The 16,657-nt window shown below is 35.0% G+C and overlaps 1 protein-coding gene across 1 annotated transcript in view; it reads left to right on the top strand.

The window, feature by feature from the left end:
* The window catches only part of BDP1 (B double prime 1, subunit of RNA polymerase III transcription initiation factor IIIB), an 83,741-nt gene that overhangs the window by 24,273 nt on the left and 42,811 nt on the right, over positions 1-16,657 (top strand). Inside the window, exons 12-19 of the mRNA XM_044932623.2 lie at positions 2,349-2,504; positions 5,056-5,215; positions 7,049-7,125; positions 8,003-8,198; positions 9,117-9,250; positions 11,914-14,206; positions 14,876-15,060; positions 15,509-15,731. Coding sequence (XP_044788558.2) covers positions 2,349-2,504; positions 5,056-5,215; positions 7,049-7,125; positions 8,003-8,198; positions 9,117-9,250; positions 11,914-14,206; positions 14,876-15,060; positions 15,509-15,731 — 3,424 coding nt within the window. The remainder of the gene's footprint in view (positions 1-2,348; positions 2,505-5,055; positions 5,216-7,048; positions 7,126-8,002; positions 8,199-9,116; positions 9,251-11,913; positions 14,207-14,875; positions 15,061-15,508; positions 15,732-16,657) is intronic.

Genomic DNA, 16,657 nt, shown 5'->3' with positions numbered 1-16,657 from the left:
CTGGGTTCAGTCCCTAGTGCAGGGACTAAAATCCCACAAGTTGTGTAGCACAGCTGAGAAAGGGGAAGAAAAAATGTTACCTTTAAATCTTTAATACATTTTGAGTTAATTTTTGTGTGTAAGATAAAGGTCCAGTTTTGTGTGTGTGTGTGTGTGTGTGTGTGTGTGTATTTCTAGCTTTCCCAACATAATTTGTTGAAGAGATTATCCTTTTCCTATTGTGTAGTTCTGGCATCCTGTCAAAGATCATTTAATCATATATGCATGGGTATATTTTTGGGCTGATTTTTCAGATCCATTGGTCTCTGTATACCCTTTTTGAAAAATCTGATGAAAACCACTTACTGTCATGTAAAATACATGTATGCACATGTGCCAATTTACTCACACAGTTCAGAAGATTAATGGTTTCTTTGAAGACAAGCCATAGACCTCAGGTCTTTAACTTGCTGGGTGACAAATATCTAAGTTTTCACCTCAGACACGCAACTAACTTCATAGACTATGCACAAAACAATACTGATGACTTTTTTTTTTAAGGGGGGGAAACAATCCTGTTAGGACTATTTAAATCCCATTGGTTTTGCAAAACAGTGAGCTGATTCTATAATTGTTATGTCCCTAAGAGTGAAGGGTCATGAATGGTAAAGACAATTTTGGAAAACAACTCTGGAGATGAAATGTATTGGGTTATTCTAAAGCTAGAGTAATCAAAAGTGTGGTACTGGAAAAGGACAAGTTGACTGAGAGGAACTGGATGTAGAATCTAGGAAGAGAAATTTAGGAATCTGATAGATGTCAGAGGTAGCATTAGCAGTTATCTCCCATATGCTATGATAAACCATATGGAAAAGAATATTAAAAAAAGAATATGTGTGTGTGTGTGTGTGTGTAACCAGATCACTTTGCTGAGTAACAGGAATTAACAATATTATAAGTCAGCTATACTTCAATAAAAATAGATAAGAAAAAAAATGTACGGTAAAAAAGAGATTAGCAGGTAAAGATTGAATTAATCATTCATTAAATGGTGTTTAGATATGAAAAAAAAAATGATAGTAGATCCCTATTTTACCCTATGCAGTAACTTTCATAGATTAAAGATGACATATATAAAGCAAATCTTTAAAACTTTTAAGAGAAACTGTAGAAAAATATTTTTGTGATGTCAAGGATTTCTTAAGACATAAAAAGCACAAAGTTTAAAGGATAAAACTGATAAATTCAACTGCAGTAACGTTAAATACTTCTATTGACAAAAGGCTCCATAAAGTAAAACTCAAGTTGCTGATTATGAGGTTTTACATGTAACATCTAACCTGAAAAAGAATATACAAGGAGCACTGGGAAAATAAACACCCAGTAGGAAAAAAAAGCAGCAAAAATAAAGCATGGCTAAATGTGAACTTGTGTTGAAATTGAATGCTGGCCACTAGCTAGTCATTGTCTATATTATCGTTAGTTGAAATGTTTCACCATGCAACAGTCCTCTCCTTCCGTGGCGCTCCGTGAACTGCAGCTTGGTATTGGAACTGTGTCCTTGATCTCCTTGACTCTTGGGTAATGCGGTAGTACTGTGTGAAGGACTGCCGATAATAAATTTTAATGAGATAATTCCCAAACTTTACACATACGTTTGGTTTGTGAACCCCGTGTAGTTAAGAGTTTTTCATTTTGTAACTTCTTGAGCACTTACCTTGTTCACTGTGGCTGCTAACTGTCTCCTAAGGTACAGTAAGGAAGGATGGTGCAAGGAAGGATCTCAGAGAAACCAGAATACCCGTTTTGTTTATTCCATGATATGAAGGATCACCTTCCAGAATTTTGACTTTGTATATTTTAAAAAATCTTTTAGGAGAAGGAAATGGGAACGCACTCCAGTGTTCTTGCCTGGAGAATCCCAGTGACGGGGGAGCCTGGTGGGCTGCCGTCTATGGGGTTGCAGAGTCGGACACGACTGAAGCAACTTAGCAGTAGCAGCAGCAGCTTTTGTTCTATCTTGTACAGAAAACAGTAATAGTATCATTGAATATGTTTTTTTCAGAACCATATAAATATGTCTATAACATTAATACTTCCTTTTAAGACAAATATAAATTCAAAAGAGATTTTATTTAGAGAAAATGTTCTAATTAAAATTGTTTTCCTTCACGCTAAGTGTATATTTAGATTCATAATTGTTGAGAGAAAAGAATTCACTGTAAAATAATGCCAACCTATATAATGCTGTAATAATTATTTTGTACTTAAATAAAAATAAAAAAAAATAAAAAATCTTTTAAATGTTTAGTAGAAGATGTAAATTACTAAAAGGTTCTTTTCCCAATATATTTTCATTTCCTTCATAGTCAACAAGATGTTGTATCAGTAGCAGCTGAGACTGCAGGATCAAACACTTCAGACTTGCCTTCATCAGAAGGTGGAGCTGGAGCATTGTGTGAGGTGAACAGTGCTGAGAGTAGTCATACAGAAGAAAGAGATGTTGACCTAAAAGAAAAATCACTGTAAGTATTTTACATGGTAGGATTTTAAAATTTGTTTTTAAAATTTTGATAATTTGTCATTAAAAAATGATGATAATGTTGTTTTCTTAAGGGATTAGGAGGGTACTATAGACCATTTAGTATGTAATTGTACTGTGGCCTGAGAGACATCAAAGTTTTTTACTTTTATATTTTATTACAGAAAGATTATCTTTTATATCTGATATATAGTAGTGATAGGAGTTATAGCAAAGTGGTAACTTACAATGAAATTCTAAAATAATTTGGAAACCTAAATATTTGCTATGAGATTTAACTTTTACTTGGTCTGAGTTATTTTTCATGCCTATTGTCAAAGTAGTAGATTTTGATATTGATACTTTAAAGAGATTATGTGTTATGCTTGCTAGTGTGAAAATAGTGGTTAAATTAATACCTTCAGTAAAAACGATAAAAGTACCATAAGACTCTTCCTTTGAAAAGATATCTCAAAAATTCAGATTTCCTTTTTGTCTCCTTTATAACTCCTCTGATGAGTTTAAAACCTGTTTAGTTTATGAATTTTTATTTTCAGTAAAGCATGGTTACATTGAGAATCAAATTTACTTATTTTTTAAAATTGTTTTTAGCTGAGTGGCTTGTGGGATCTAAGTTCCCCGGCCAGGGATCAAACCTGTGCCCTCCACAGTGAAAGTGCAAAGTCCTAACTACTGGACTGCAGGTCATTCCCAAGACTTATTTTTTTCCAATAAAAATGGAAACTAGTCTTTGGAATAGGCAATATATTCCTGGGGTTCAAACATTCAAAAGTACAAGAAGTTACACAGTGAAGTCTCTCTTCTACCATGGCCCCATTTACCCTAACAAGTAAACAGTATTACTTATTTCTGACACTCTTTCAGAGATTAAAAAATTAAAACACAACCACACACACACAAAAAAACACCTGACATTAAAGCTAATACAAATAGACAAAGTACATATTTTTTTTTTTTTTTTACTCTTTTCAAAAACTTAGTGGTAGCATAGTATACTTGCTGTTTTGCAAGTTTTTGTCCTATATCCTCATATCTTTACGTAAAGGTCTTCTTTATTCTTTTTATAGTTGCATACTGTTCTGTTGTATGGATGAATTACAGTTTATATTATCCGTGCCCTGCTGATGACTCTATGTTGTTTTTACAGGCAGTGCTTAGAAACTTAGACCTCTGCCCTTTCACCTTTGTGCAGTGTATTTGTAGGTTAAGTTTCAAACATGAAATTGCTAGCCCAAAGGATGTATTTGTATGTGAATGTGTGTACATTTATATACATTTGTGATTTTAATAGATACTTCCAAAATGCTCTTCCTAGGAGTTACTCTAGTTTATATTTCCACTAACAACATAAGAAATGTCTCCCTTACCAACAGTGTTACAAACTTGGATTTTTGCCAGTCTTGCTAGATAGTAAAAGAAAATAGTATCTCAGTATGATATATCTACCTCCTCCTCCTTTTTGACCAGGCGTATGTAATTCTATTATTTTTTTCCCATTCAGTTGCTTATTTAAAAATTTTCTGTACCTAACAAAAAGTCAAACGAATGGAATAATGAACATTTGTATATGATTCCCCTTAGAATCTCTGATTCTTAATATCTTTTCACATTTGTGCTTACTTGCTCTACTTTTAATTGGTATTCAATATGTTTCTCATTGGGAGTGAAATTGAGCATCTCTTCACATTTCAAACCTATATTTATTTATTTATTTATTTTTTTCTGAGTTCATACCCTTTGTCCAGTTTTCTGATGAGTTGTTATTGGTGTTATTTTGTAGGAGGTCTTTACATTTTAGAGAGGTTAGTCTTTTATTTTTATTTTTTTTTTGAGGTTAGTCTTTTAATATGAGTTGTAAAACATGCTTTGGTTTGTAGTTTGACTTACAACATATCTTTTGGCCATGTAAAAGCTTTTTATTTTTATATTGTCAGATTTCTCCCTCTCTTTCTCCTTTTCTTTTTTTTTCCTTTTATGGCTCCTGATTTTTTAATCAAGTTTTAGAAAGGCTTATCCTATTTCAAATTTATAAAAGAATTGATTCATGTTTTCTCTGTGGTTTCACTTAAATCTTTGATTCATTTGGAATATATTGCAAGTACAATGCAAGGGATGAAACTTATTTTATTTTATTCCCAGTATTACTAGTTTTCCCGTCACCATTTAATTGAATATTTATTAAAAAGATATATTACTTCTGTGTTCATTTCATTCTATTTTGAATTGTTAACTTTATTGTATACTAAAATCATATGTATTTTCAAGTTATCTCAGTTTTTTTTGTTTCAGTTATCTGTTATTCATGTATTAGTACCACAATATTCTAATTATTGATGCTGAGTACTGTAAATATCTGATAAAACAAATTAGTAATCCTTCATTGCTCTTCTTGTTCAGTTTTCTTTGCTACTTTTATTGTAAGTAAGCTTAAAAGAGTTCTTTTCTAGCTCTAAATGAATTTTTAAAGAATTTTCCAGAATTTCTTTTGAATATGTCTGCATGTTGGTAAAATTTGAAGAATGTTAATTTTCTAGGGAAACTGATCAAACAGAAACTGTTAAACCAATGACAAGAGGACGACTCCAGAGACCTAAACCCAATTTATCAAGGGCAGTTGGGAAGAAATCAGTTCTTTCACGAGGTAAAACAGATGCAGAGAACAAGAGTTTGCATAAAGAAACTCCTATTGAAAAGGTATGGAGTAAGAGGCATAATGGAAATTAAAATTATAAAGTTTTTTTCTAAGTAGTTGGGAATAAAAATGTTTAACTTGTAATTATAAAGTAAATGATAATAAGCCAAGATATAAGAAATTCACACATTAATAAATTGTCTTACTGCTACTGCTGCTAAGTCGCTTCAGTCGTGTCCGACTCTGTGCGACCCCATAGACGGCAGCCCACCAGGCTCCCCTGTCCCTGGGATTCTCCAGGTGAGAACACTGGAGTGGGTTGCCATTTCCTTCTCCAATGCATGAAAGTGAAAAGTGAAAGTGAAAGTGAAGTCGTGCCCGACTCTCAGCAACCCCATGGACTGCAGCCCACCAGGCTCCTCCATGGGATTTTCCATTTTCTTTAGAATGTCTGATATATTTTGAACATCCTTAGTAGTGATAAAGCTATCTTCTGTTTACTTATATAAGATTTTATTAAAAGTATTTTTTAAGCCAGCTATAGTGAAATTATACCCACAACTCTCTTTTCTAAACACAGATATATTCCTCTGTCTTTCCTTTATAGATTTTCTCTTTTTATGAAAATAAACATTTCTGTATTTTTTAGTTATTACATATATTACATTTAAAACTTTTTTCTCTGAAACTATTAATTTATACTCTCTTGGGGGTTAGTTGATCTTTTTAATAGCTGCTTCAGATGAACATTATTATTACTTTACCTGCCATTTCTCTGATGTTTAGGTTGTTTCCATTTTTTTTTTAACTCTATAAGTAAAAGCAGTTTTGTAAATAGCAAAGAATACATTTCTAGAGGTGGTAGGGATTACTGGGCCATTAAAATGTATTTTTGGCTCTTGTTATGTATTATCAAACTGACAGTCAAAAAAAAAAATGAATCTTAGGAACTCGCTGGCAGTCCAGTGGTTAGAACTCAGTGCTTTCACTGCCTGGCTCTGGATTCAATCCCAGGTCAGGGGATTAAGAACCCACAAGCCATGCAGCCCCCCCCCCCCCCCCAAAAAATCTATTTACGTTTCTGTAAGCATTATGAATGTTTGCTTCATTATATCTTTGCCAGTATTATATTATTAAAAATGTTTTATTTTTGCTAAAATAATTCTTTGAATTTTAGCCTGCTTTTTTCCTCTTATGTGAAATCTTTCCATACTTTTTATAATGTAGTTATTATATTCTCGAAGATATTTTTAAATTCTAGAAAATTTGGAAAATACAGACTTATGGAAAAATTAAAATAGAAATTAATTGTTTAATCCACATGCAACCAACTGTTTTAGGATATATCCTTCCAACTTTTTTTTTACAAAGTTGAGTAGTATTGTTAATTCAGTTTTGTATACTTTGGTATTTTAACGTTTCATAAATTTTTTTTCACATCATTAAATGTCTTTTGAAAACATGATTTTTAGTGACTTCATAATTTCATAATATTCTATCAGTGAGTGTAACTAAATTTATTTAACCGTTTATTCGTTATATTTGTCAGTTTATAGTATTTGCTGTTTTGCATAATGTTTCAGTGACCATCCTTGTACTTAAGTCTTTGTCTAAATATTTTCTTAGAGTAGCATCTAAGAAATGATATTACTGGATCAAAGAATATGAACATTATTAAAGCTCTTGATAGATATTGGTAAGGATATATCAATTTGTGCTTCTATTAGTAATGTATGAGATTATATGTTTAAAATGTTCTCATCTGTGTTTATGATTTTAACAACTCTCTTCTAATAATTAGTTAAGTACAAAAAGAAATTTTATTATTTCCACTTATTTATTTATTATAAAGTTTTTATGTTAAGTAGATTAAATATAAAAAATTAAATTTGTAGAATCCCATGGAAAAGGATGGTATTTCTGGAATGGAGAATACAGAGAAAGGGAACCCAGAACCTGAGACTGTATCTAAGTAAGTATTTAGGAAATAGAATAAAAATAGTAACTCTTAGGAATGATTGTAATGGATTGTTTTCTACTTGCTAATGTCTGAATTTTATTTTCAGCTAGTGTAATTAAGTCCATTTTTAATTATAGGGATTGTTGAAACATTTAATAATGTTATTTATGCTTGGTATTACAAGCATAATAAATACACTTAAATAAATTATGGTGTGGGTCCACTAGTTAACCAAATTTTGTTAGATAAATTAATGGTTAAGACGTTTGATGATGGATAATTCTATTTATAGCAAGGGGTTTCAAAACGGCATATTTAGGGGAATTCCCTGGTAGTCCAGTGGTTCGGGCTCTGTGCTTCCCCTGCAGGATCACACATTCAATCCCTGGTTGGGGATCTGAGATCCTACATGCTGCTCGGTGTGGCCAAAAACAAAAAAACAACAGAATATTTAACACGGAGTGAGAACTGTAATAGGTCTTGGTCCAATATAAACCTGAACCAGTGGATTCAGGACTGTATATTTATGCCATAATCTGTGTCTGGTGCCCTGAAGATGTATGTTACACAGTGCTATCTTGAGTGGGTAATAATATTCCATACTTGTTGGGTATAGATTTTTTCCAATTTTGTGGTGAAAATTTGATTTAAAAATGTTTTTTTATAGTCATGCTTCTAGGACTGTGTCTGTTCTAGAGAGTTAAGGTATTAAGAGGTATGTGTATCTTTGCAGGTGTTCTTGACACTTGTGAATTATTTTGTATTTCCAAATGGTTTACTTATTTATACCTAGGAGAAGGGAGTACTGAAAATAAGTCTCTCTGTGATATAAGAGTAATTATGTGACTTCAGAATAACCATTGATTTTATTCCTTTGTAATTACTGTAGTTTGAGTGAAAAAACTTGTCTGCAGGAAGATGATCAACCAAAGGCTTTCAGACCTGCACGACTAATGCGGGGCTTATTACAAAGGCCAAAACCAAATGTCGGTAAAGCTGCCGAAAGAAAAGAAACTGTTACATCACAGGAAAAACCTGGTGCCAGTATAGAAAAGAATGAAAACGAATCCTGTATCAACAGAGATGTAAGTATTCTGATGCCCTCCAGTGTTTTGTTAAACAAAACATAAGCCTCCTTTCATCTCCCATTTTAAAACATCAATATTATACAATTATCTACACTGTTCTTTAAATTTAATGCCTGTATGTCATAGCCAGAAGCTTTGCTAATTGTGAAGTCACTTAGCTCTCAGCGCTGTGGATTTTAAGCATTTATGTGATGAATCATCTGCTTTTACCTTATGCATGTTTGGACTTGCCTTCTTCCCCCATCACTCAGCAGGTATGATTACACTTCCCTTTTGAAGGGAATTACAGGATTATACTTCTCTTTCAAAAATATAGGTTGGTGTCTGAATTTTAACACTGATTTAAACAAATAGAATGTTAAAAGCTCCCTACTATAATATTCCTTCAACAAACATTATAACCTTTAGATATTTACATAATAACTGGTCTTTGTGATAAGAGTAAAAATTGGTATGGTTTGAGATTGGAATTTCTTTTGTAGTAATTCCCAAGGTCTATAATGTGAGTTTAATAATCCAAAGGATTTAGAAAGACAGAACCCAAGGAATAATTTTAACAGATTACTTGCTTTCTGACTGGGAAGGAAAGAATAATGGCTTTGAGATGAGATAAAAGGTGTGGCTTACGAAATTTTCTATATCTTAAGAAAAAACATTAAAAAGTGCCTCTTAGGAAATTCCTTGGTGATCCAGTGGTTAGGATTCTGTGCTTCTGCTGCTGGGGGCCTGGGTAAGATCTGCTAGCTGTACAGCCCAGCCCAAAAAGAAAAGTGCCCCTTGAATATCATTTTACAGTTTTGAAATGTTTACCATTTTCCTTGTACTCAAATTGTACATAATGAATGAAATCTTTTATAAATGGGTGTTTCATTCTAAGACCTAAAACTTTTTTAAAAATGTGTTTGTTTTATTAAGCCTCCTGAACAGCTAGAAGATCAGTCATGTGAAAATTTTGAGTGTGAAGACAGTGCATCACTATCTGAAAAAAAAGACAGTTCCTTTCAAAATGTGCAGTCAGACGACCCCAAGGCTGTTGATCAATGTCTGAGGTAGGCATCGTCTTATTGATGGTATAATATTTGAATTATATGTAAAGTTTTAGAAATCATCAAACATTTTTTAAAAACAATAGCAAATCAGATTGATTTGTTATCTGTTTATCAAGTTACATAGTATTTGCAAACATACATTCACCTTTCAGGGCAGTTTATCTCACTGCCTTCATGTTGATTTCTCACTTATTGGTATTTTGATGAATTTTACCCATCACAAATTAGACCTTGAGTTATTAATAACATGCATAGTTACTAATATCACTTGACAAGCATATTAAATTATATGTCTATATCCAAATGTGAAAATCCTACTTACTTTAGTATTTGTTTCTTTAGGCTTAGATTGATCACACATATGTAGATCGTATATAATACTTATATATATAAATTGATACCTTTTTACAGCCAGAGTTCTCTGTATTTGTTATTTCCCCTCTGGAGAATACCAGACTAAATCGACAGAACTATTAGTATGCTTTAACATTTTTTTTCCTTTTGGGAATATTCAGTGCACAAAAGTAGTGAGAACAGAATAACAGATTCCTGTGTACCTACTATCTAGTTTCAGCAGTTATTCATATTTTACCAATCTTTGCATTCACAGTCTGGCCTATTGTATACTTTATTAAAGCTATATGAACCCATTTAAATACTACCTAACCTATGAGTCGGAGAAGGCAATGGCACCCCACTCCAGTACTCGTGCCTGGAAAATCCCATGGATGGAGGAGCCAGGTGGGCTGCAGTCCATGGGGTCGCTAAGAGTCAGACACGGCTGAGAGACTTCACTTTCACTTTTCACTTTCATGCATTGGAGAAGGAAATGGCAACCCACTCCAGTGTTCTTGCCTGGAGAATCCCAGGGACGGGGGAGCCTGGTGGGCTGCCGTCTATGGGGTCGCACAGAGTCGGACACGACTGAAGTGACTTAGCAGCAGCAGCAGCAGCAGTAACCTATGAGTGAAAGCTAGGTTTCCTGAACTACTCAAAAGGTCTCTGTTAGAAGACAAAAAAATTCCTTTATTCCTCTCTTCTTTCTCTCTTCCTTTGCTTCTTAACTTCCCTCTCTGTATACTCTCCCTATGCCCCCAACCTGTTTCTCTGCTTTGCCATAGAAATCCCGGGTAGAACCTTATACATAAAACTGCATTGCTGCTGCTGTTTAGTTGCTAAGTTGTGCCTGACTCAGCGACTCCATGGACTGTAGCCCACCAGGCTTCTCTGTCCATGCGATTTCCCAGGCAAAAATACTGGAGTGGGTTGCCATTTTCTTCTCCAGGGATCTTCCTGACCCAGGAATTGAATCTGCGTCTCCTGCACTGGCAGGCGGATTCTTTACCACTGAGCCACCTGGGAAGGTTGTACAATTGCATTATTACATATCTCTGATACAAATATTAATTACAGCCTGACACTGTTGAAAAAAATCTAGGGACTGAAAAAAAGAGAAATATCCCTACAGGCAAATGCCCCAGGAAAGGGCAAAAATGAAGGTGAAGTGGAGACAGATTTGAAACTGGAAGAGAGATTTCCCCAAGGGAGAAGATACTGGAGTTCATCGATGCCACTGAGGAAGTAGATTTAGAAGAGACTGAAAGAAGAGAAATATCTACACCAGAAAAGGCCTAGGAGATCAAAATATTAACCAGTCACTAGGTGGTTTTTCATTCAGTTATATATTTTTATTGGTTTTACCACCAGTGTGATAAAGTACACAGCAGTGTGCCACTGCTTTTTTGGAAAATAAGGTACTTGTAGTAGATAGTGATGTTATGTGCCCAGTAGCATTCAGCAGACTGCAAGATGTTGTTTATTTTCTCTTTTGTTTCATTCCCAGTTTATATTATGAAATCACAAGCTTTTAGAGAAATGACTGTATAGGAAATCTCAGTTTGAATTGTTTTTAAAAAGTGAGGAGGGGTAGACTTAGTTTTTAGTCATAAGACTGTATCTTATTCATATTATACCTCCATCCAGCTATTTGAGATCTTGGTTAGTTCTGGCCATAAAAATGAGTTCTTTAACTCTTATCCAGGCATGTGTCTGGATAAAGGATAGTAAGGGTGAAAAGGTAGGGATAGCAGATACAAATTGATTTAACTCCAAGTTGAGAATGGAAGAGTCTTTCTCAGTAGGTATTTGCCAACACTGATGTGGATGACAATTAGCGAGAGACTATTCAGGCCCAATTTGCTATTATCCTAATTGACCTAGGCCTTCTGTGGTGACTCAGACAGTAAAGAATCCACCTGCGAAACACCTGGGTTCAATCCCTCGGTCAGAAAGATCCCCTGGAGAAAGGAATGGCTGCCCACTCCAGTCTTCTTGTCTGGAGAATTCCATGGACAGAGGAGTCTGGCGGGCTGTAGTCCGTGGGGTTGCAAAGAGTTGTACACGACTGAGTGACTAACACACTTTCACTCATTGACCTTATTGATAGATTTAATTATTTTAAAAATTTACTGTAATTTCCAAGGATGGAATTTTTTTTCTCTCCTTTAATTTTTAAATTTGGCCCAAAGAGTCCTGGTGCTCCATTAATTTTTTTTGTTAATTTGAGAGTTCCTGATTTTTCAGTAGTTATTTCTTAACGATCACATCTTCAATTGACAGGTTTAAAATTTGATTGTGTGTGTGTTTTCTTTTTTTTTTTTTAGTATTCAGGAGGATAATAGAGCAAATAAAGATGTTCGAATTCCAAAGACTCGATTTCAGAAACCAAAGCCAAATATAGGAAGGAGAACTGGAAGAAGAGGAATGTCCTCAAAGGAAGAGGTACCAAAGGAGGTAATTGCCTCTGAGGTGATGACAGCAGCTTTGAGAGAAACTGCAACACTGGAAGCCTCACTAAGGGAGAAGGAGCCTGTGGAGACTAATACTACTGAGGAAATGGAGTCAGATTTAAGAGAAATTGGAAGAAAAGACATCTCTTCCAGGGATATAAGGCCCGAGACGAGTGATATCGCTGTGGAAGTGGAGACAGATTTGAAAGAAACTGAAGAAAATGACATCTCTCCCAGGGAAAAAATGCCAGAAATAAGTGATGTCACTGTGGAAATGAAGACTGATTTGAAGGAAACTGAAAAAAATGACATCTCTCCCATGGAGAAGATACCAGAAATGATTGATGTCATTGCAGAAATGGAAACAGATTTGAAAGAAACTGGAAAAAATGACATCTCTCTCAGGGGAAAAATGCCAGAAATGAGTGATGTCACTGCAGAAATGGAGACAGATTTGAAAGAAACTGCAAAAAACGACATCTCTCTCAGGGAGAAAATGTCAGAAATGAGTGATATCATTGCAGAAATGGAGACAGATTTGAAAGAAACCGGGAAAAATGACATCTCTCCCAGGGAGACAGTACCAGAAATGATTGATGTCACTGCAGAAATGGGGACAGATTTGGAGGAAACCAGAAAAAATGACATCTCTCCCAGGGAGAAAATGCCTGAAACGAGTGATGTCATTGCAGAAATGGAGACAGATTTGAAAGAAACCAGAAAAAATGACATCTCTCCCAGGGAAACAGTACCAGACATGATTAATGTCACTGCAGAAATGGGGACAGATTTGAAAGAAACCGGGAAAAATGACATTTCTCCCAGGGAGAAAATACCAGAAATGATTGATGTCTCTGTGGAAATAGAGACAGATTCGAAAGAAACTGGAAAAAATGACATCTCTCCCAGGGAGAAAATGCCAGAAATGAGTGATGTCACTGAGGAAATAGGGACAGATATGAAAGAAACAGAAAAAAATGACATCTCTTCCAGTGAGAAAATACCAGAAATGATTGATGTCACCGCGGAAATGGAGACAGATTTGAAGGAAACCGGAAAAAATGACAACTCTCCAAGGGAGAAAATACCAGAAACAAATGTTGTCAGTGTGGAAATGGAGACAGATTTGAAAGAAAATGGAAAAAATGACATCTCTCCCAGGGAGAAAATGTCAGAAATGAGTGATGTCACTGCAGAAATGGAGACAGATTTGAAAGAAACCGAAAAAAGTGACATCTCTCCCAGGGAGAAAATACCAGAAATGATTGATGTCGCTGCAGAAATGGAGACAGATTTGAAAGAAACTGGAAAAGATGACATCTCTCCCATGGAGAAAATGCCAGAATCGAATGTTGTCACTGCAGAAATGGAGGCAGATTTGAAAGGAACTGGAAAAAATGACATCTCTCCCAGGGAGAAAATGCCAGAAATGAGTGATGTCACTGCAGAAATGGAGACAGATTTGAAAGAAACCAGAAGAGAGATTTTCCCAAGGGAGGAGATAACAGTGGTGACTGATGCCACTGAGGAAAGAAAGACAGATTTGGAAGAAACTGAAAGAAGAGAAATGTCCCTACTGGAAAATGCCCCAGAGGAAGTTGATACTATTGGGGAAGTAGAAACAGATTTGAAAAAAACTGAAAGAGAAATTTCCCCAAATGAGGAGATACCAGAGATGCCTGATGCTGCTGAGGAAGTAGAGACAGATCTAGAAGAAACTGATAGAAGAGAAATGTCTACACAAGAAAATGCCTCAGAGGTCAAAACTGTAGGTGACGAAATGGAGATAGATTTAAAAGAAATTGGAATAGAAATTTCCCCAAGGGAAAAGGTATTAGTGGGGATCGGTGCCACAGGGGAAAGAGAAACTGATTTGGAAGAAACTGGGCAGAGAGACATTTTCCTGATGCAGAAAGCATCAGCAAAGGTGGCTGCCGTTGAGGAAATAGAGGCAGATTTAAAAGACCCTGGAAAAGAAATTTCCTTGACGAAAAGCAGATCAGAAGAGATCGAGAAAAGCATGGCAGATTTGGAAAACATAGAAAAAATAGACATTTCTCTAAGGGAAAAAGATCCAGAGGACACTGGGACCTCAAGTCGAGCCGAGGCAGATCCCTTGCAGACCAGTAGTCATGACTCCAGCACTGTGTCTTCACTGACTAATAGAGTATGTATTTTTCTGTCCTTTAAAAATATCTTTTGAATAGTTTTTTTTAAGAAAAGTTATCAAAGTAATTCCAGGATTATTGGCCTTAAATCCAATAACATAAAATCACTAAAATTTTTTAATTGTGGAAGAGTTACTGTTCTTAATGTCAGTTGAAAGTTACTCTTAGGTAAAAGGAGTGTAGGAAATTGGACTGAATTTGTGCTAATGCTAGTATGAACATACAGTGGAATTGTTTCTTTTGACCGTACCTGTATCAGTTTTTCTCTTTATTTCCTGCCCCACCTCATTTCACTTTACTTTTAAAAGTTCCTTTTATTAAAAGTTTCCAGTTCATTGAAGTTGCAGATATTCTAACATTTTCTAGTTTTCTAACTTTTTTTGGATAGGTAATGGTGTTTGTAGTTTGGAGAAAACATAATGTACAATATATAGAAAGACTTTCCTAAATTCTGTGTTTCACCATTTGTAAATTAAATTTCATTTTATTTAAAAATGAAAAACCTCCAAACTTCTGTATTTTTAAAGACAATAGAATATATAGGCTTTTGTTTGAAATGTATGACATGGCCAAGAAGTTGATTTCCGTTTTACCATAAGCTCTTTTCGCATAGAAAAATCTGAACGAACTTTTTGGTCAACCCAGTATATGTGCCGATTTATTTCCAGGACTTGGGCAGGGAAGTGCTATCCGTGGTTCATACATCTGTAGAAGAAAAAAATTCTGAAAAGGAAGTGTCAAATCAGTTGAGTCATTTGAACATTTCTTCGCAGTCTTCGGAACTTGATAAAGTAGAAGACCAGAGGATGCGACCTCCAGGTGTTCCAGAGCAGTTTTCAGATATTAATTTAAGGTACAAGTATATAGGTCTGTGTGCTTTTGAAGAGAAAGATATAAAGTTAAATTTGCAGATTATGTTAAACTAAAGTTTTAAGACATACCATCTGTAGCACAGTATTGAAAATTTTAAGCTGGTTTGGGGGAAAACTGGGAGAGGTTTGAGGTCATTTTGACAGTAGATTGTGAGAATCACCAACATACAAAATTGTGTGCAACACATACTTTTAAGTCATTACACGTGTGACAAACCTGTATTTTCTTTGTGCAAAGATGCTATAATTCCTGGGCTTATTCCTGGATTGTACCACTCATGTTTTTCAGAATCTACCAAATAGTCCGATTTGTTTTCCTTTTAAGACTTAGAATTAAATATTTACTGCCAGTCTCTAAGGTTGTCCTAAGACTCCACTCCCACTGCCCCTTCATTTCATCCTAAAGCTTGATAATCCTTGTTCCAAAAGCAAATCTCTTCCTCAAGAACAGACGCCATGTGAAGTTAAGCTGACACCTTTTGTGAGAAGTAGATTCAAAAGACCTAAACCAAACTTAGCAAGAGCAGCTTCAAAAAGAGAGACTACGAAAGCAGAAAAGCATGCACCTGGGAAGGAGGCGGAAGCTGATAAAACAGAGACAGTTGTGATACAGCAGAACTGTGAACAAATGAGTACTTTCCCTTCTCAACATGTGAGTGTTATTTAAAATGGAGGTTTTCTGTCTTAGTTATTACAGTTATTAAAGTAAAACATTTGGAGTGAAAGTTTGCAAATATTTTCTCATGTTATTTTAAAACATGTATTTGTTTGACTGCATTGGGTCTTAGTTGCAGCACGTGGGATTTTTGTGGGCTTCTCTTTAGTTACAGTGCATGGGCTTAGTTGCGCCGAGGCATACAAGGTCTTTGCTCCCTGATCAGGAATCAAATCTTGAGTTCCCTGCACTGGATGGTGGATTTGTAATAACTGGACCACCAGGGAAGTCCTTCTCATGTAATTTTTACTGTGTTTGATATTATTGTTGCTGAACTTAATGTACCTCATTATTCCACATGGTTTTTGTAAGAATCTCAAATCTCTGATGATGGACAAATATCAGGGGAAGGATTTTAAGAGGCCCCAGCTGTAGTTCAAGTTATAGAGCTACATTATGTGACCTAAAGTTCATTATGTGACCATAAGCCATATAATGCAGCCACTTTCTTCACAGGGAGATTGAGAATGACAATCCATCTTTATTTCACTCTGTTGTGAAAGTGAAATAAAAAGTTAAAAAGCTTGATATGAGTTAAAAGAGATGATTTTTATTTACTTGATAAACGTAGTCTATAAGAGATCAAGAAGTATGATACAGCATCAGAAACCTTGAAATGAAACGTTCACACTAATAAGTTGAGTGCTGTAAATGTACAAAGTACCTTTTTGAATTGAAGTTCTTTTACAGCTTAACTTAATTCTTGCTATACTTGAATATTTGTGCTTTTTCCTCCTAATCTTATATTTAAAAAAGATAAATCATGGAAATTCCCTGGCAGTCCAGTGGTTAGGATTCTGTGCTCTCACAGCTGAGGGTCTAGGTTCAGTCTCTGGGGAACTAAAATTCCATAAGCTACATGG

The sequence above is a fragment of the Bubalus bubalis genome, chromosome 19 (genome assembly GCF_019923935.1).
Source record: "Bubalus bubalis isolate 160015118507 breed Murrah chromosome 19, NDDB_SH_1, whole genome shotgun sequence".
Taxonomy (NCBI): domain Eukaryota; kingdom Metazoa; phylum Chordata; class Mammalia; order Artiodactyla; family Bovidae; genus Bubalus; species Bubalus bubalis.
Note: the sequence above shows the minus strand (reverse complement) of the source record. Positions and strands in the feature narration are given on the sequence as shown.